Source organism: Capricornis sumatraensis, chromosome 3 (genome assembly GCF_032405125.1).
Source record: "Capricornis sumatraensis isolate serow.1 chromosome 3, serow.2, whole genome shotgun sequence".
In the NCBI taxonomy this organism is placed as follows: Eukaryota; Metazoa; Chordata; class Mammalia; order Artiodactyla; family Bovidae; genus Capricornis; species Capricornis sumatraensis.
The window spans coordinates 53239942-53262418 of record NC_091071.1 but is presented as its reverse complement, the minus strand read 5'-3'; the positions used below and the strand labels follow the sequence as shown (position 1 = coordinate 53262418).

General features: G+C 35.7%; 1 protein-coding gene across 1 annotated transcript in view; it reads right to left on the bottom strand.

Moving 5' to 3' along the window:
* Nucleotides 1–1184: 1184 nt before the first annotated feature.
* The window catches only part of TFPI (tissue factor pathway inhibitor), an 85478-nt gene continuing 64185 nt past the window's right edge, over nt 1185–22477 (bottom strand). Inside the window, exons 6-8 of the mRNA XM_068968139.1 lie at nt 21171–21221; nt 4334–4513; nt 1185–3434 (exon numbers count right to left, since the gene is read on the bottom strand). Coding sequence (XP_068824240.1) covers nt 3322–3434; nt 4334–4513; nt 21171–21221 — 344 coding nt within the window. The 3' untranslated portion in view covers nt 1185–3321. The remainder of the gene's footprint in view (nt 3435–4333; nt 4514–21170; nt 21222–22477) is intronic.

Here is a 22477-nt window from a genome sequence, read left to right as displayed (position 1 = left end):
GCACCAGCCCCAACATGTATACTATCATGTAAGAATTGAATCGCCAGTCTATGTCTGACGCAGGATACAGCATGCTTAGAGCAGAATCTTTTAAGTTTAATGAAGTCTAGCTTATCAATTATTTCTTTCATTGGTCATGCCTGAGGCCAGAATTTTAATTCCATTTTTTGAGGTAAGAGAGTTCAAACTTTTCTAGAAAACTTTACTCTGAGCTTAAAGGGACTTAAATTCTAGAAATCATCTTGAAATCTTTGAGGCTAGAAAATAAAAGCAAAAAAAAAAAAAAATGTTGCGCAGCAGAATTAGAAGTGGAGAGAGACTGAGTTTTAATAATAGGAGGTCCTGAATCCATCAATACTGAAGTCATATACCTTTGACTTTCTCAATTTTGACAAAAAATGTCTATGTTTTGTTTCTGACTGTGTGAGTCAGAATTTTTCTTATTTTTAAGAAAAGTGATGAGGAGACCATATTCATTGTCCTAACTTATTGTTACATTATACAATTAAATGTCTGTACATTTCTATTTCTTTGGTAAGATGAATTATTGTGTATTTTTAAAATGGTATAAATACTACTTCTTTGAAAGTGGTGTTCTAGCCAAGACTTCAGCTATGTGATTAGAGTAGTTCAGAGGTTGGGCCTGAGGGGCTGATAAGAATCAAGGTTTCCTAAGCATAGGAGACTGCAGGGAAGTCAACCAAGACATGTTTTTGCTCAAGTTCTTAAGAAAGAAGGTGAAAAAATCAGAAAGTCCCTTAAATAGTTGGTTACTTTAGTGTCGTTTTCTTTCCTCTGGTATGAAAACTGGACAGGCTAGTCAGGATTGGAAATCATTTACATACTGTGTTGTCATATAATATATATTTGAACATATTATATTTATACAATTGGATGACTGGTAGAAATACATATGAAATAGAGTAAATGTAGAATATATAGATGGAGGCAAGTAGAGTGCAGCTTGTGATGAATTTTTTCTTTGTCTTAGAACTCTTTACCTTTGCAATAACTGAAGATCATTAATTTTTATTTTTTTAAGTCTAACATAAGTGTAACAGTCACACTTTATTATTTAGGATAATATATTTTATTTCTTATACTGTAAAAAATAAAAACACTTTATCAATTTTCAGTATAACCTGTTAATTTTGAACAGAATAAACAGAGTCGGTAAATAAGCATCAGATGCTATATAATGTAATTCTATATAAAATTCACAGTTAGATGCATTCAATTATGCAAAATATGGGAAGACAAAACCACCAGAGACAATCTTATTTAAAAACACAGTAAACATATTCACATACATTAAGCATTGCAAACCATCTCTCAGTGTATGTCTTTTGACTAAGTAATGAAGTTATGAATAGTTGTTGGGGAAAATAGTCAAGTCACCAATATGCTATTTATATGTCCTTGGTGGCAACTTGCCACTTGACCTAAGAAGACTTTATCATTTACTTAAAGGTGTTGCTATCCATGTGTAAAAGACAACAGACATATTTCACAAGAGACTTTGATTTCAAAAAGTTTCAAATTCCATAGAAGACTCAATTTAAGGCAGTTATTTATGTGATTATGTACTGAATATTTGAAAACAAGATATAAAAATTTTCTTAAGTGAAAAAATTGACATATTTTGTAATGATATAATTTTTATGACATAGGATGCATGTTAGGATTTTTCATATTATGCCTCAAAAGACAGTGATTTTATAGTTCACATCAGCTTGTCTCTGATTTCACATGAATGATCTGGAAGGGATCATATTTTAAAAATATGAAATCAGCATGAATAAACTAAGTAATGAGATATATTTTCAGTGATCTATGAGTACCATTTTAACTAAACTGAAATGGTCATGAAAGAGTAGTGTAGGTAAGTACAAATACATACATATATCAAAATTAAATTGGGAGGATAGGGTGAAGTTAAGTACCAATTAATGAATCACTGAAGGGTTCTGAGTAGTGGAGAAACACACGAGTTAATTCTTAAGAATTAAATCAGTAACGATGTGAAGAATGAAGTAGAGGTAAAAAGACTGGGAGTTAGATGAACTTTATGACAAAGCAATCAATAGGGTTTAGAGACTGATTATAAGCTGTATATGAGGGAAAGGAAGAAATCAAAATTGGGTTCAAACTTTCAAGACTGAGGAACAGGCAGAATTTATTTACTATTACTAAACTAAATGGACAAAGTGGTTAGTTGTTTCTAGATGACAAGTTCAAATTTAAATGTGAAATTTGAAGTGAACAAGGCTCTTGAGATCTCAAACTGTACATGACTCAGCAGAGAAGGAAAGGTATGGATCTAGATAAACTGAATTAACTCCAGAGAAATGTTAAAAGCTTGAGAGTGAATAATACGCATTTTTCTAGGAGACTTTTCCTTCCTGATAATTTTGTCTTCCTCTTTTACAGAAATAGCATGACATTTTTTAAAGCATGAATTACTGGTTGCATTGTGTGCAAAGCCTAATTATAAATGAATAGGTTTGGGGAGGTTTATATATTCTTGCCATTTTCGGGAAGAGAAAATTTTGTCAAACAATAAAATTAGAAAGTACATAAATAATTTCCTTCAGATTGCCATTAAAAACTCTTTTCCACCAGGACTTTTCTTATCATGATCTGTATTTAACACACAACTATTCAACCCTCTTTACTGATAAGATGGGCCAGAAGCACACAAAAGTTACATCAATCAAAATCAGGCAGGCACATGACACAGAGTTGACTCTCTTTGTTCAGATATGATTTGGCTTAGGATTGTTTGAAGTGCTCGTTAGTGTAAAGGGAGCAAAAGTATGTCTAGGGAGTGAATCTTACAGAATTCTGTTGTTATTAGCTCTTTGCAAATATAATATTGAGTGATTTTAATCAGAAAAAGATGCTTGCCACCATTTTAAATGTGAAACCCCAAACCACTTGATCTTTAATAGTTATATTTGTTAATCTGAACATAGGGTATAAAGAATATAATTGTATGGGTGATAAAAACAAATAAGTGATGACATATTTTCAAACAGATAATCACCAGATGGTAAAACAGACTGACTTGATGGGGCCAGCAGAATGATAAATTGTAGTTAAATGACAGATAGAAAGGAATCAAGAAAATAATAAATTCATAGTAGACAGTTAATAAGTTATAGCCACAGAATAAGCAATTTGATTAGATTGGAAAAGGAACTCTGATGCAAAGGTATTAATAGCAGGTAATATATGCATAGAAGATTCATGAGATTTTCATTAAAAAGATTTCAGGAGAGAAACAATAAGAACGATAATGAAAATGTTTGTCCAAAATATTTAGTAGAAATGATGCTGTAATGTACCAAATTTATATACTATTTTGACTAGCTGCTTCTTTCTTTTTCTTTTGGTTTTAAGTAATCCTTCTTTTGATATTCTTCGGATATAACCTAGAAAAGGAAGATAAATAAATGTATACATGATAAACTAACATAACAAAACATAATCTAAAATTTCTTCAAATTATCTTTTAATGATTTAAATCAAAAAACTGTAATTGGTTTAACAGTCATTTGTCTATTTCTTTGTGTAAACATCCTCTTTCTAAGGATGTCAGTTTGCATGAATGGGTAAACATTATTGATTTTTATTATTCATCTTCAGTTAGAAATTAATGTTTCTTTTATTAAAGTGGACATGTGGCTGTAACATGACTGAGTGGAGTTACAGATGATTTTATTTACATATTAACACTCTATAAATGGGCTTCCCAGGTGACGTTAGCAGTAAAGAGTCCACCTACCAATGCAGGAGACTTAAGAAACTTGGTTTGATCCCTGGGTTGTGAAGCTCCCGTGGAGGAGGGCATAGCAACCCACTCCAGGATTCTTGTCTGGAAAATCCCATGGACAGAGGAGCCTGGTGGCTACGGTCCACGGGGTCATGAAGAGTTGGACATGACTAAAGTGATTTAGCATGCACACACTCTATAAATATGGACCATTTTTATTTTCAGGAGAAAATAAATACATTAAATTTCTATCCATTGGAAAGCTTAGAGATATTTTGGTATAATGCTTTAAAATGAAAGCTTAGTGTATAAACATTAAAAAAATAAAATGTTTTGTTTAAATTTCTCTGGGGGAGGAAGATACATTGAAAGGAACTGTAGTTAACGTATCTGGCAATATTATTAAAATGTAGTTGAGAAGACACAGTTAAATGAAAATACTGTTTCTTATCATAAATAGAACTAATTTCATACTTTCCCAGATTAAAATTCATTCATGATTTCAATACAATTATTGTCTTAAACAGTAGTGAATTAATCGGAGAATGCCCTCTGTACCTCTTTCACAAGCCCTAAAACATGCTTTTCTAGAGGTAAAATTGTTCTCATTCCCTCCACATCCACTGTACTCAAATGTGTGGCATTTCCCAATGACTGAATCATAGTAGAATCTGGTCACATTGGCTCGACACAATCCCCTGTCTGCTGGGGTCAGACACCAGGAGGGGCGATTAAATTCTGAAAAGATAAGAAAACATAGTAAGTCATATATAATAGTTAGTCTGAAACTTTCATATTTAGTTTGTAGATTAGTCTTATTAGGCATGTTTATGTGAAACAGTAATCTGAATGAATAACATTAAATTCATATATTTCAATTCTGGGAAAATGCTTAGCCAGTCTCCAAGCATTCACTCTACTGAGACCTTTCTCCAGTAAATATGAAAGTAGGTACATCTGTTAAAGAAAAGTGCCAGGATTACTCTTTATCTGACAAAATTAGTTTTACATAATATAAACAACCACCATTCAACAATTTAATTGAAGAAAATTTATTAACCATATCCATTTAAAAAATTATGATTGCTTATATATCATTTGTTCATGAGTATTCAACTTCACAAATAAAGTCGTGATGAGCAAAAACTTTACTCACTGTATGAAACAAACAGAAGATAAGGAAGAGGTCATTCCCTGACCAAATAACATATGACAATTTAAAGCACAGGGATTCAGGTACAGCAAATTCTAACCTTAAGCTTTGGAAAGTGAACCCAGATGATTTGGCTTAGTAATAAGTTTTTTTTGTGTGTGTGAATTAAACCAGCAGTTCTAGATGAGTTAGATATTTTTGCAAAGGAAGGAATATTGGTGAAGGCAGGTAAGATCACACATTTACAGGTTTAAACCAGACAGATGGGCTAGTCTGTCAATGGGACCAACCACTTTCAAAAATAGAAGAAAAAAAATACAGCTAGGGTAATGAAAGGATTGCTCATGTCCTTATGACAAAGCATAAAAATGGTTTCAGCCTGATGATAGTTTTTAGCTCCTTCTGGAATTCCTGTCAGTGAGGGAAAACTGGCAGTCTTTTTAGCTGTAGAGCTAAACTGCTTGATATTATTAGTAAACCAAAACTGTAGATAATTTGGTGGAAGCCCAGGAATCAATATAGCAAGACATGGCACAGCAAATGCAGATGAAGAGGATATGCTGAATGTACAATATTGGCAGAAAATAGAACTTTGAGGAATTCAGTAGCAATGAAGGCAAAGAGTTTGCACAAAAAGCAAGAACTGGTTTGATGGCAAGTGAACCCCAGGGGAATGGACTAAAAAATAAATAAAATAATCTGAGAAAAAAATTACCTACACTCCTCTTTCATGACCATTTCAGTTTAGTTAAAATGGTACTCATAGATCACTGAAAATATCTCATTACTTAGTTTATTCATGCTGATTTCATATTTTTAAAATATGATCCCTTCCAGATCATTCATGTGAAATCAGAGACAAGCTGATGTGAACTATAAAATCAGTCTTTTGAGGCATAATATGAAAAATCCTAACATGCATCCTATGTCATAAAAATTATATCATTACAAAATATGTCAATTTTTTCACTTAAGAAAATTTTTAAAATTATCATCCATGCTCAGAAACAAATGAAATACCCCACAAGCAATTAGCCTGATTTGAGAAACAGAGAAAACAGAAGAAATTGCTATTCTTTTTAATATTATTCTGAAAAAGCAGCCACAGATGCCTCATAGTAGATGTGTAAGTAAGTATCATGGTATGATTTATACATCTATTTCACTTTAGCATTTTGTACACAAAATATATTAGCCCACAATAAGTTGAAAATAATAACATATACATATATTATAGATATCCTTGTAGTATACTTCTTCACAAATGTTACTTATTATGTCTTAATAGCAGTGCTCTAAAGCTTCTTATTCCAGGACAGACAGAAATTTCTGATTACAGGGAACAAATCATCTCTTTCTGCCAAATACACAACCTAAAGTAAAACTGGCCCCATAACAAAATCAGTGTTATTTCAAAGTGAGGACAAATTGGCATAGTATATCTGGGGCTATAGTTCCTAGATTAAGGGTAACAAGGGATGTGCCTCTGCTATCACAGACCAGGAGCCTGGAACATCACTTGAAAGCTAGAACCAAGTCTCTCCACTGGGATCAGAAACCATGGGGCGTCTATGGCCATACCACCCAGAACACGCCTGGTCTTATCTGAAACCATGGAGCATATACCACAGTTTTGGTGGAGAGACATACTTCTCTGTCTTCCTTTAGTCACCCAGTCTTCCAACAGTTTGCCACTGACCAAGCTACTCAGAAACCAAGGGAAAGAGCAAGAATAATGCAGGGGATAAGTTTGAAAGCAAACAGACAGGTGACAGTACAGATTCATCAGAGAGTTTCACCAGCTGCTGGACTGCCCCAAGCATCAGATTACCTCTTCCTGAAACTCTCTGTGACTCCTGAATCAGAGGATATGTGGAATGCTGCTTCTGACAGTCTGGGATCTGGTGTGCAGACTTAACTGTCTATCTTACCACATAGCAGCTCCCATTCAGAAAGTATTTCTCCATGACTGATCTGATGACTATATCATTTGTTTGTCCTGTTTTAATCACTACCTAAACAGATCATCAGACTCAACTCACATTTGACCCAGGTTAATATAGACAGATAATAACATTTTGATAGGGAGTTATAGCTTGACATTAATCACTAAAAAGGCTGTATTGGGTAAGCCAAAGATTTCTTTTTCTTTTTCATTTGGGTTTTTGTATAACATCTTATGCAAAACCTCAAATGAACTTTTTGGCCAACTCAATATTTCAAAATTTTTTAAAAATTATGTTTTTAATAATGCAATAAATCACCATCAGTTGGGAAGCTTTTAAAGGACGTTACTCTTCAGAAACATGAATTATACTCACTACATAAATTATTTCTCCTAAAATCATTTAAGCTTGATGCAGTTAAGACTATCATTGAATTAATCTAGTATAAAAAACAGAATCAAAAAATGAAGCAGATGGTTTCTCAAGGACCTTATAGCTCCAGATTTACTGAGTCCTTGAGTATCATCTGATTCAATCTCTAAAGGTGAAGAAATAGCAACTTTTTGTTCCCTTTCAGGAGATAAACTTGACTATTTTCAATTAACATATTTATTCTAGATAAACACAAGGCACTCACCTATTCAAAATACAGATTTTGATATCTACAATGAAAGAAAATATAAAGGTTTTGAAGTAGTTGCACAATGTGATATTTTGGTCTAGATTATAATTTGTGGAAATTTAAGATTGAATAAAAGACACTAACCTGACTTCTGTTCATTTTCAAAGGGAATTTAATAACAAAATGCACTGTCTTGACTTCACCATTAATAACGAGTTGGATAGCTTCCATTTAGAGGGTCTATGATAGATTTCAGAATTCAGAATAAATTCATATTCTGCCAGGAATTGCAATTGATATAGCATGACTGCTAAACTATAAGATGATACTCCAAAAGCCAGTTTTATATGTAAACTGGCTTATGAAATAGCTTTAAAATTTATACAGTAAACCTTTAACTTTATACTTACATTAATCTTTATGTAGAGTCTCTGTTTCTGCATTATTTTCAGTTCAGTTCAGTGGTTCAGTCATGTCCCATTCTTTGCGACCCCACGAACCGCAGCACGCTAGGCCTCCCTGTCCATCACCAAGTCCCGGAGTCCACCCAAACCCATGTCCATTGAGTTGGTGATGCCATCCAACCATCTCATCCTCTGTTGTTCCCCTCTGTTTCTACCCACAATCTTTCCCAGCATCAGGGTCTTTTCAAATGAGTCAGCTCTTCGCAAAGTATTGGAGTTTCAGCTTCAACGTCAGTCCTTCCAGTGAACCCCCAGGACTGATCTTTAGGATGGACTGGTTGGATCGCCTTGCAGTCCAAGGGACTCTCAAGAGTCTTCTCCAACACCACAGTTCAAAAGCATCAATTCTTTGGGGCTCAGCTTTCTTTATAGTCCAACTCTCACATCCATACATGACTACTGGAGAAACCATAGCCTTGGCTAGACGGAACTTTGTTGACAAAGTAATGTCTCTGCTTTTTAATATGCTGTCTAGGTTGATCATAACTTTCCTTTCAAGGAGTAAGCGTCTTTTAATTTCATGGCTGCAATACTGCAGTGATTTTGGAGCCCAGAAAAATAAAGTCAGCCACTGTTTCCACTGTTTCCCCACCTATTCGGATTGAAGTGATGGGACTGGATGCCATGATCTTCGTTTTCTGAATGTTGAGCTTTAAGCCAACATTTTCACTCTCCTCTTTCACTTTCATCAAGAGGCTCTTTGGTTCTTCTTCACTTTCTGCCATAAGAGTGGTGTCATCTGAATATCTGAGGTTATTGATATTTCTCCCGGCAATCTTGATTCCAGTTTGTGCTTCCTCCAGCCCAGCATTTCTCATGATATACTCTGCATAGAAGTGAAATAAGCAGGGTGACAATATACCGCGTTGACGTACTCCTTTTCCTATTTGGAACCAGTCTGTTGTTCCATGTCCAGTTCTAACTGTTGTTTCCTGAACCACACACAGGTTTCTCAAGAGGCAGATCAGGTGGTCTGGTATTCCCATCTTTCAGAATTTTCCACAGTTTATTGTGATCCACACAGTCAAAGGCTTTAGTAAATTCAATAAAGCAGACATAGATGTTTTCCTGGAACTCTCTTGCTTTTTTGATGATCCATCAGATGTTGGTAATTTGATCTCTAGTTTCTCTGCCTTCTGGAAGTTCACAGTTCACATATTGCTGAAGCCTGGCTTGGAGAATTTTGAACATTACTTTACTAGCGTGTGAGATGGGTGCAATTGTGTGGTAGTTTGAGCATTCTTTGGCATTGGAATGAAAACTGACCTTTTCCAGTCCTCTGATCCCTGCTGAGTTTTCCAAATTTGCTGGCATATTGAGTGCAGCACTTTCACAGCATCATCCTTCAGGATTTGAAATAGCTCAACTGGAATTCCTTCACCTCCACTAGCTTTAGTTCGTAGTGACGCTTTCTAAGGCCCACTTGACTTCACATTCCAGGACGTCTGGCTCTAGGTGAGTGATCACATCATTGTGATTATCTGGGTTGTGAAGATCTTTTTTGTACAGTTTTTCCGTGTATTCTTGCCACCTATTCTTAATATCTTCTGCTTCTGTTAGGTCCATAGCATTTCTGTCCTTTATTGAGCCCATCTTTGCATGAAATGTTCCCTTGGTATCTCTAATTTTCTTGAAGAGATCTCTAGTCTTTCCTATTCATTTATTTTCCTCTATTTCTTTGCATTGATCACTGAAGAAGGCTTTGTTATCTCTTCTTGCTATTCTTTGGAACTCTGCATTCAGATGCTTATATCTTTCCTTTTCTCCTTTGTTTTTCGCCTCCCTTCTGTTCACAGTTATTTCAAGCCCTCCTCAGACAGCCATTTTTCTTTTTACATTTCTTTTTCTTGGGGATGGTCTTGATTCCTGTCTCCTGTAATGTCATGCACCTCTGTCCATAGTTCATCAGGCTCTCTGTCTATCAGATATAGTCCCTTAATTCTGTTTCTCACTTCCATTGTATAGTCATAAGGGATTTGATTTAGGTCATACCTGAATGGTCTAGTGGTTTTCCCCACTTTCTTCAATTTGAATCTGAATTTGATAATAAGGAGTTCATGATCTGAGCCACAGTCAGCTCCCGGTCTTGTTTTTGCTGATTGTATAGAGCTTCTCCATCTTTGGCTGCAAAGAATATAATTAATCTGATTTCGGTGTTCACCATCTGGTGATGCCCATGTGTACTATTTACACGCCTATATTGATTCTTCTATTTTGCCAACCAACTTAGGTTTTAGGAACCACCTCCTCACTTGTTGAAGAAATTTCTTTTTGTCTTCTGAGTTGTTTCATGGAACTGAAGACCAAATCTTTCCTTTGAACAGCAAATTCAGACCAAATTTGCAGGTCCTTTAATGCTAACCTATTTGAGTTTATGATATAAACATTAAAAATGACTGAACATATAAAAGGATAAAAGAGGCAATTACTATCTATCTTTATACACAAAACAAATTCAACCATGTATGTGTCAGCTGAATCCAGTAGGAGACATGAAAAAGAGCACAGTATAAGAGAACCCTAAGTACAGCAGTTAGAGCTGCAATGGCTAAAATTAAGCACCAGAGTGAATGTGGGTTGGAGACAGATAGAGAGAAGGCAAATTCTATTATTTCTAGATTAGTTGACTTAGAAGATAGAATGTTTTCTAATGTATTTTGAAATGTAATTATATTATAAAATATAGTCAATAGCTTCCAAATTTGTAATTTTGTAACCATGGCTTTATTTCAATGTGGCTTTACTTTAGAAAATGGCTTCCCAGGTGGCATAGTGTTAAAAGAATCTGCCTGCTAATGCAGGAGACTCAGCAGACACAGATTCGATCCCTGGGTCGGGAAGATCCCCTGGAGGAAGAAATGGCAACCCACTCCAGTATTCTTGCCTGGAAAATTTCATGGACAGAGGAGCCAGCCAGGCTACAGTCCATGGAGTCACAAAGAGTCTGACATGGCTGAGCAACTGAACACCATACTTCAGAAAATTTCTCTGAACGAAGACAGAATTGTGAACTATGCCTGTGGATTAGCTAGCATCTAGGCAAACAAGTCCAAGACGTTAGAAGATAAAACCCAAGTTTTGAGAAGACAGAAAATTTTAATTTTTACATTCTTCAATGGAAGTACAACATCAAGACTTTGTCCTCCCTTAACACTTGTTCAGGTCTCTGTCTGAGCATACAGTAGACACTGAAAACATCTACATATGCCCCTATTTTCCAGGCATGCCAATAAAGGACAAAACCACCCTCTGTTTACTATTATTAGACTCCCAGACTGCATGACAAATCCTCATATAGGAGGCACTCAGTATGTGGAACTGAACCAAAATTTAAAAGTATAACAAATCCATACCTCAAGTCATAAGATTAAGTTGGAAACACAGTTTTGATATCCCTTTGATTAGAAAGAAGACCCAAAGACATAAAACATATATTGGTGTTTTATAATTATGTTTGAATTTTACAAATGCTTTACGATATTTCAGGTAATCATAGTATTAAGTATATTAAATGAAGAAACTTCATGGTTACATACTTTAGTTGTATTAAAAATCATTATAAAATATAATACAAATGTAATAAAATGTATACAAATGGTACCCCTGATTATTTTATTTTTTCCCAGCTGTAAACCTCTGTTGATCCTGGATAATCACAGATACCATTATCATAAAAAACTTAAACATTAATGCCTTTGAGTTATTTGTGCTAAATACTGAGTTTAGTCATCACAATCTTCATAAAAATTTTATGAGATATTACTCTTCACATATAACAAATGAGGAACTTGAGGCTGAGAGTGGTATAATTTTTTTCAAGGCCAGAGGCAGAGTCTGCAAATAGAACTGGAATTTAAACCCACATTTTTCTGCCCACAAAGCCAATGCACTTAATGGCTATGGTATGTCATAGAAAACCTCTAAAGACTAACTAGGAAATAAAAATAATTGAGCAAAGATATTTTAATTATTATCAGGTAAAATGAAAGTAATCACAAGTTCCCCTTTATATTTGAGTCTCAAAGTCTGTCTTCTTTGAAGCTCAGGTTCAGAGTATCGTAAATGCTTCTTACCCTCAGTTATATGAATGGAGTTGGAATTTAATAAGTCTGAACAGGAGAAAGATACCTAACAAAGCAGTTTATCAAACAAGAAGGCCAAAAAGTTTTGGAAGTAACATTCTGAGTCAAACAGCATACAGAGAGCTCGAATATTTGAAAGGCAAGAATTATTGGCTTGTGATGTTCAACCTGGGCAGATTCTAGAATTAAACCAACGTTTTAGGATTTTATGCCCTCTCTGATCATATCTACACTAGTCAGTCACATTTATTTAATAGAATTAATAGGTGATAAACTAGAAAACATTCTTCTGAGTCCCTAGGAAAGATAAATTTGAGATTCCCCTACACTACACATGTTATATCAATGCTTTTCAGGCTCATTCCTGTAAAGATTGTCCAGCATTCAAATGGAAAAAGGGCAGTAAAAGAACACACAACCAAGAATGACACAAGCTTTTCTATCCTGCTCCTATTTCGTTCCTAACCTGTTCTATAGCAGTCCATACCAAAATCATGTTAAAGAGATTTTTCCCTATTAGCAAAAAACATCTGCCATTAAATAAATCAATTAGTTATTAATTTATGTTTTATTGTTTATTATCATTATAATTTATTTGTAGTTTGTATTGTATTTATATGTGAATGAAATTTCAGATGTTCAAGCTGGATTTAGAAAAGGCAGAGGAGCCAGAGATCAAATTGCCAACATCCACAGGATCATCAAAAAAGCAACAGAGTTCCAGAAAAACATCTACTCTTGCTTTATTGACTACACAAAAGCCTTTGAATGTGTGGATCACAACAAACTGTGGAAAACTCTGAAAGGAATGGGAATATCAGACCACCTGACCTGCCTCCTGAGACATCTGTATGCAGGTCAAGAAGCAACAGTTAGAGTTGGACATGTAACAATAGACTGGTTCCAAATCAGGAAAGAAGTACATCAAGGCTATATATTGTCATACTGTTTATTTAACTTTCATGCAGAGTACATCATGAGGAATGCTGGGCTGGATGAAGCACAAGCTGGAATCAAGACTGCCAGGAGAAATATCAATAACCCAAGATACACAGATGACATCATCCTTATGGCAGAAAATGAAGAACTAAAGAGTCTCTTAATGAAAGTGAAAGAAGAGAATGAAAAAGTTGGCTTAAAGCTCAACATTCAGAGAACTAAGATCAAGGCATCTGGTCCCATCATGGCAGATAGATGGGGAACTAATGGAAACTGTGACAGACTTTACCTTTTTGGGTTCCAAAATCACTGCAGACAGTGACTGCAGCCATGTAATTAAAAGACACTTGCTCCGTGGAAGAAAAGCAATGATCAACCTGCTGCTGCTACTGCTGCTATGTTGCTTCAGTCATGTCCGACTCTGTGCGACCCCAGAGACGGCAGCCCTAGGATTCTCTAGGCAAGAATACTGGAGTGGGTTGCCATTTCCTTTTCCAATGCATGAAAGTGAAAAGTCAAAGTGAAGTCACTCAGTCGTGTCTGACTCTTAGCCACCCCATGGACTGCAGCCTACCAGGCTCCTCTGTCCATGGGATTTTCCAGGCAAGAGTACTCAGTATTAAAAAGCAGAGACATTACTTTGACAATAAAGGTCCATTTAGTCAAAACTATGGTTTTTCCAGTAGTCATGTATGGATGTGAGAGTTGGACTATAAAGAAAGCTGAGCACCAAAGAATTAATGCTTTTGAACTGTGGTGTTGGAGAAGACTCTTGAGAGTCCCTTGGACTGCAAGGAGATCCACCCAGTCCATCCTAAGGGAGATCAGCTCTGAATTGGACAGACTGATGCTGAAGCTGAAACTCCAATACTTTGGCCACTTGATGCCAAGAAATGACTCACTTGAAAAGACCCTCTTGCTGGGAAAGATTGAAGGCAGGGGAAGAAGAGACGACTGAGGGTGAGAAGGTTGGATGACATCACCAACATGATGGACATGAGTTTGAGTAGGCTCCGGTAGTTGGTGATGGACAAGGAGGCCTGGTGAGCTGCAGTCCATGGAGTCACAAAGAGTTGGAGACAACTGAGCAACTGAAGTGAACAGAAGCTTGATTGAGAGTTGTATAATGGTCACATGCCTAAAAAATTTATTCCTACCATTTTACTTGTTCATACAAAATTAATATTCACAAAATGGAGGTCTGTGAATTTTCTCTTTTAAAGGCATCTGTAACACTTCTCTGGAGGAATCTTACAATAAAATCTTATGATAAAAAAAATTTATCCTTGTTAAAACCAGGGATGGGCCAGGAAGAAAAGGATGGCAAAAAGTAGTCAGTGGTCACCTAGGGTGACTGTGTTTGGATGGCTGCCATCTTGGCAGAGATGCGGTGCTACATTTTTACTTCTCACTTCGCTCCTGCCAGGAAGCAGGAGGTCTGATGGATACTTACCACAAGTTTTTATCTATTTTTGTAAAACCAGCTCAATGGCATCAGATTCAACATGTAGACATGTTTAGATTATGAGGGAAATTTCTGTGTCTTTTGATATGAGAACACCATATGAAAAATAAGATATTTCTTTGGGACTATGGATATGAGTTGTTGATTGGGGTTTTCAAGAGTTGTTGACAGTGCTTAGTGATTCACTGTGGTATACAGCTACATGCAATAAATCTTTACTTGATAGGGATTATTTTCTTTCCAAAGTGTCTATGGTTATAATATTTTTCTTTATATAATCAAATTTTCAACAAAAGGCCAAATAGATGACAAAATTATCTTTCAAATATTAAATTGACTATATAAGTAATGGTATTTGGTGTCAGGCAGGCAATTTGTGAGTGTAATACCTCTTCCAGAAGGCTAATGAGAAGCAAAAAATATTTAAAAGATCTATGTGTTGTGTGTTTCTTTTCTAGAAATTTTTTTTCACAGATATATATATATATGGAATCTGGCACTATGTCATACAGTGAATACAGTCAGGAGAGAGACAGAGTTCCAGGTACCCAAATGGCCTTCAGAATACCACCCAGTCCCTCTCCCTCGACTGGAGGCTGCCAGGAAGCAACATGGGACTAGGTCAGGTATAGAGATATTCCTTTTCTCAGCCAGACAACAAGTATCAGACTGGGTTGGCAATAGTCTTTCAAAATATATTCAAAGATTTTTTTTCCCAAAATATCATGTAACTGGAGTAGTCCTAAGACAGCTCTTTACAGTTGATATACAGAAGAATGTCAGCTATGAGAAGCGGGATAATTTATTTTTTTCATGAATGAGTCAGGTCTACTCAAAAGGTTCAGAACCAATAGAAATACTTGAAAACACTCATTTTTCTTTGCTATTTAGACATTTACTAAAGAGATATATGGAGAGAAATATATTAACTCTCTCTGTATAAATACAAAACGTTATTAACGGTACAAATGTTATTAACGGTACAGAATGGAATGCATCTGTACACATGCCATATAAATATAAAAGAAATATCAAAAGCACAATTATCAGCATATGCATAAAATGGTATATAATCCTAGAATGAGCATGGGGCGTGAATGCCAACGATGTTCAAAAACACCTAGTAAGTGTGATCAGCATTCTTCTAACCATCATTTGTTCTTTCTGTTGTAATTGTGGATTACAAAATAAATAAATAAAAATATATAAGTCATTTCTCCAGTGCCTCAGTTCAGTTCAGTTCAGTTGCTCAGTCGTGTCCGACTATTTGCGACCTCATGAATCACAGCACGCCAAGCCTCCCTGTCCATCACCATCTCCTGGAGTTCACTCAGACTCATGTCCATCGAGTCCGTGATGCCATCCAGCCATCTCATCCTGGGTTGTCCCCTTCTCCTATTGCCCCCAATCCCTCCCAGCATCAGAGTCTTTTCCAATGAGTCAACTCTTTGCATGAGGTGGCCAAAGTACTGGAGTTTCAGCTTCAGCATTATTCCCTCCAAGGAAATCCCAGGGTTGATCTCCTTCAGAAAGGACTGGTTGGATCTCCTTGCAGTCCAAGGGACTCCAGTGCCTAACAGTGGGATAAACATGGGAGGAAGGGAGTCTACAAAATACAAAATCCATTGTTTCTTCCTTTCAAAAAACTTGCCATCTAGTCAGTAAGTCGGAGCTGACACAAAAATCAATTTAATTATTAAATGAATCAAAATAAAAAGCCAATGGGGAGAGAGAGGAAGAAGTCTTCCTTATGCAAGGGGAAAAAACTGAAGGCAGGAGGAGAAGGGGATGACAGAGGGAGGATAAGATGGTTGGGTGTCATCACTGACTCATTGGGGCATGAGTTTGAGTAAGCTCCGGGTGTTGGTGATGGACAGGGAAGCCTGGTGTGCTGCGGTTCATGGGGTCACAGCGTCAGACACCACTGAGCAACTGAACTGAACGGAAAGGTCTATAATGTCTGGTTTGCCTGAGATAGCACTGGTTCATAGTTATTTTTTTGGTATATAATATTCCAACATATATATGATTTTTGAAAAATTGTAATACACTTTAAAATAAAACTATTTATCTGCCAAAATCAGAATCCTAACTTTCTATCTATAAATATATATTGTAAATAAATAAATGATTTTTAGCATCCTACTTTCATTAGCATCCCAGTTTGGATGACATATGATTGCTGAGGTAATCTAAACATCAGGGAACAATAGTCTGAACAAAATAGGTAAGATTGAAAATGGAAAAGAAGAGAATGGTCATTTCATCAGAGAAAGTAATAAAATTTAATGACTGACTAGGAGAGAAGTGATCAAAAGTGATTATCAAATGCTCAACCTTTAATAAATGGGAAAATGACAGCAGAACTCTGAAAATCTATAAAGTTGGAAATATTATAAAATGTAAAGAAAAAATTATTTTGTCCCAAAGCCCCACAGTACTTCATACCAGTATTCTTTGTTTCTAGGAAACACATTTGAACTGTTTAAATTTCCATATATGTATTAATTTAGTTCTACTGTGACTTCTCTTTTAAAAGTTGATTATTATTTTATTATAGTATATGTGTTGAAGCACTTTATCTGAATAATTAGAGATTTTATAAGTGGCTGAAGTATCACCTTTTCCTCAAATGGGAACTTACAAAGAGTTGTTTTAGAGGTGAGAAACTAAGGCCTGGGAACTAAGGCTTGCATTGCTCTGAATCATATGGGTTAGAAATGATGAATCATATTTACATAGCACTGAAGAGGTATCAGCCACTGTCCTAAGCAAGCTATGTATAGTGAATGATTTCACCTCACAATGAAGCCTATGAGGTAAGCACTATATTACTACCATCCTCTTTTTGTAGTAGGAAAAAGTAAGGTTCAGAGAGGTTAAGAATTATTTTAAGCTTGCACAGGTGGTAAGTGGAAGAAATGGGATTTGAGCCCATGTCTTCAGATGCAGAGTCATTCCTCTTATCCACTATATTATAGTGCCAATCACACCACGAAAGTTAAGAAGCAGTTGAGACAGTCTTTCATCCTGAAGATCATACACAGAACTGCATACATTTAGAGATATTGTGTTAGAATTATTTCTCTCCTGCATGTACGGAGGATACATTTCTTGTAACTACAAGGAGATCCTCATAATTCAGAACAATAAATCAAACTCAAATAATATTCTCTCACTTGTGCACAGGGGCATGCTTACAAAACATTTATAAAAACCTCTTTAAGGAAGAGCATGTTTCAATCTTTGAGGTCATCCGTGAAGCCTATTGGGCTTTCCTGGTGGCTCAGACAGTAAAGAATCTGCTTGCAAAGCAGGAGCCTATTAATATTGAAATACAGAAACGAAAGGAGAAAATTAAACCTCAGTTGTACTTAATATGGAGAAAGAAATGGCAGCCCACTCCAGTAGTCTTGCCTGGAGAGGCGGGCTACTGTCCATGGGGTCGCAAAGAGTCGGACACAAATGAGCGACTAACACTTGTGCTTAATAAGCATTCAAATATCTTGAGTCAAGAAGGTTCACTGGAAAAAACATATTCTCATGGTAATTAGCAACATTGTGGTTGAGAATAGCAATCTTAAAAATTACCAAATCATTTTCTAGTAACATTCAGCAATGTTTCTAAATTGTTTTTCTATCATCATCAGAAAGATAAACATTAAAATTATATTTGCAAATATTTCACTTAACAATTACACAATCTCACTGTATTTTTGGAATATTCAAATACCTAAGGATTGTTTTCAATGACAAAAATTTTAAATGAATGCTATTCTGTTTGTATTGTGGGGCATGTTCTATCACTGTATACTGAACCAAAATCTTCAAGGATTTACATCTTTTCAAAAGAATCTAACACTACAGAGAAGCTTTTACATTTGCTAAAACCTTCAACAAGGTTTTACTGTAAACACTGAACTGTAGTTTCTTAAATTATTGTAACATGTATTAATATAATTGCAAGCAGTGATAGATGTAATACTTTTTGATTTGGAATATCAAGAGTATCTTTATAGACCTCCATAGAGCCTTTTATGAAGGGTTGAGGGAGGGATAATCGATGTTTTGGAAGGGTGGGGGCACAATTGCCTTCCTACACTCTGCTTCTGGATGGGATGGAGGAGGGATCATCTAGGTCTTAGATGATGGAAAGGAACAGCTGCATCTCCACCTGCCTCATCTTGGATGGAGCAGACATGGGATCATGTAGGTTTTAGGAAGATTAGAGGCAGAGCTTCATTGTTATCCTTTACATGTTTAAGCTACTGGAGAGAAGTTATTGCAACACTGTTTCATATTTTAAATTAGGAATGCCTCAAAACAAAAGAATAAGAGAATGCTCCCAGGAAAAGACGGTTAGGGGTCAAAATAGCTAGAGGAATTTAGATTTTGAAGCAAATACAAACCCCTCAAAAATAAAATAGTTCTCTAGACGAAAAGGGAGACCATGTGCCCTAATTTTAAATGCAGTTACTATGAAAGAACTATCCCTCAAATGTCTATTATTTGAAATTAAAAAAAATCTCTTAACATTGTTTCCCTTTAAATTTATGGTGTGAATGTTACTGCTTCCTTAGTTAATGATATGCTTTTAAAACCATTCATTTGTTTAATATACTTTTTAATGTGCATCTACATAAAAACTTAGGGAGGACATCTAGCAGATAGTATTTAAAGCATTATTTTCTCACACTTTTCTGCATTTTCCCCTTTCTGTTTTTCTAGTATGCCTGCTAAAAACCAAGTATTATACTCAAAGACAAAACAATCTCCTAACCTACTCTATTCACTTTAATGGTAAATAACTAATGATCTCTATTTGAATTAGTAAAGTAACCCAAACAAAAATAATTGAAACACATTAAAAACTAATTTCCCATGTAGATATATTTATCACACGTATCTTTACATTCAATAATATATTTGTTGTTAACTTTCACATCTTTCACAGCAATAAGAGTTAGCGTGCTTTTCAACATGGGATATTTAATTGGATAAAATAAAATGTCACTGAAAGACACAGGGCTGGAAGGACACAAAGAAACAATACAGTGAAATTATTTAATTTCACAGATAAAAAATTAGAAGTACAAATATACTTAGGATTATCATTATTACAAAGTAGTATTTAAAATTTAGACTCTTTTCTTTTGGTACTGAACTCACTGCTCTAAAATTATAAAATCTAAGGACCTGAAAGCATTTTGAATATACTACAGTGTCTAACTCCCTCTGAAATTTTACATGCCCTTTATGACATCTCAAGTGCTGCTGGAATACTACGTCAGTGCCTACAATTTGGGGACTTTAGTCCCTGAGGCACTCATCCATTTTTGAAGACCTCACATTAAAAAGAAACACTTTTACAGAAAGAAATCTGTGCTTTAGATTTCATTCAATAAACCTGATACTTCGGCTGGGTTGAGGGAGATAAGGAACCATGTCCAGGTGTGTGAATAGGGAAGACTGAAATAGAGAGGGCTGAGTGAGGCATGTATAGAATTTAATTCTCCTTTCACAGGACAGTGTTTCAACCACCAAGGGCATATATAATGTTCTCTCTTAGGTCTCACTTCTTACTCTTTCTAGTCCTTCCAAGTCACAGTGTGGGGACCTCTAATGTATTGCATTCAGGGGTGAAACAAGTCCATAGACATAATCAGGTCAATGTAGGTCTATATTCTTCATTCTAGACAGATCAGTCAGTATTACAGTCTGTTAAATCCATCTGGGCAGAAGTTTTGCTTGCTTATTTGTTTTTTTTTTGTAAAGAAAGATGCTCAAAGACATTCAGAACCACATCTGTTTCTGACACAAGACGGGGGTGGAGACAGTATGTCTCTTTTCACCTTAAAGTTGCAATTTTAATGTCACAGAACTCTTTGAACAATGCAAACTTTACATTTAACAATATTATATGGACTACTTCTAAGCAAAATCTTCAATTTCTGAAAGAGCACATGTGATTTTTTAAATTTAGTAAGGACTTACATTCGTCCCATTAACTTCCAACTTTTCAGGTGGTTTCTGTCTAGATATTTGTTGTGTCTGGTTATGTTTCCCAGAATTTTCACAGTTCTGCATTTTTGCTGGCATATTTCCTGTATGTTTCTTTAAATTCTACAAATATGTTGACAGGATAGAGTCCAGAAAAAGAGTTCTGCATACCTCCAAAAGAAAAGTCCTTCGGAGTGACTTAACCTTAAGGATGGTTAGTCACCAAATTCCTAATCTCTCCTGTGACTGACACCAGAGACCTAGGCCAATGCTAGGCCCAATTTAAGACCATTCTAGGCTGCCATCGCAAACATTTACAATTAGGCACTGAAGCTGATAACCCCTAGCTATTATGTTACAAGATAAATTTAGCATAGAGTTAAGTATCACATAAAAGTTTTCATATGATATGTAATCAAAAACCTACTTCAAAGCATACTTTAAAATAGGATAGGAAAATTATCACTTTTCTGGAACTAAAGATCTTAAGCAGTTTTGAATCTCAGTATTTCATTTACTATTATTTCTGAAATAATAGTACTGATATAAATACTGAAATATTCCATATAAATATTGAAATAAATACTGAAATACTCAGTATTTCATCAGATCTATCATTAAAGAACAAGAGGTATAATTTTCTAAAAAAACATAGTTCTCTTACACATTTTTCTATTGTTACCATGATAATATTTTTCTGGCAGTAATTAAAACAGAGTCTTACCAAAGGAGCTGGGTTTCTTGCTAGGTGCATCAACCTGGATTCTATCATTCACTGGAAAACATATATAGCCAATTAAAATAGAAGACATTGTCACAAGCTCATAACTGTACACATAAAACAAGCCACAGAAGTTGTGTTTAAAAAAGTAAATGTCTAGAAATTTTATTTACATTGCTTTGTTAAATTGTGCCGCATGCTCATTCGCTCGGTCACATCTGACTTTTGAGACCCTATGAACTGTAGTCTGCCAGGCTCCTCTGCCCATGGGATTTTTCCAGGCAAAGATACTTGAGTGGGTTGCCATTTCCTCTTTCAGGGATCTTCCTGACCCAGGGATCAAACCTGAGTCTCCTGCATCTCCTGAGTTGGCAATTGGATTCTTAACCACTGAGCCACCTGGAAAGTAGTGAACAGTGAATCTTTAAACCTATCTATACATATATCTTATAATATTTCCATGAGTATCTTTGATGTTCTTTGTCAAAACAAAAAGGGGGAACAGTTAATGTTTAAGTCACTCCTTTAATTAATTTTATAGCTAGATAAAGCTGATCTTCAGTGGTAGTTTCCAAAGAACCATTTTCCTTCAAATTGTTATAAACCTAAGGGATTTTAGCAGTCTTACTCTTGTGCTTAAATTTTACTACAGTATTCTCAGATAGGAAAATTAGATAATCTAACCTACAAATTTTTATTCGATGAAAATAATTTCAACTATAAATTTCTTAGGACTTCCCAGGTGGCGCTACTGATAAAGAACCCACCTGTCAATGCAGTAGACATAAGAGACGTGGGTTTGACCCCTGGTTGGGGAGATCCTCTGGAGGAAGGCATGGTAACCCATTCCAGTATTCTTCCCTGGAGAATCCCATGGACAGAGGAGCCTGGGGTTTACAGTTCATAGCGTTGCAAAGAATTGGACATGACAAAGAATTTAGCACACATAAATTTGTTAATTCTCTATTCCTTAAAACAAAATATTAAGATAGTGACTAGGTCCGTCTAGTCAAGGCTACGGTTTTTCCTGTGGTCATGTATGGATGTGAGAGTTGGACTGTGAAGAAGGCTGAGCGCCAAAGAATTGGTGCTTTGGAACTGTGGTGTTGGAGAAGACTCTTGAGAGTCCCTTGGACTGCAAGGAGATCCAACCAGTCCATTCTGAAGGAGATCAGCCCTGGGATTTCTTTGGAAGGAATAATGCTAAAGCTGAAACTCCAGTACTTTGGTCACCTCATGCGAAGAATTGACTCATTGGAAAAGACTCTGATGCTGGGAGGGATTGGGGGCAGGAGGAGAAGGGGATGACA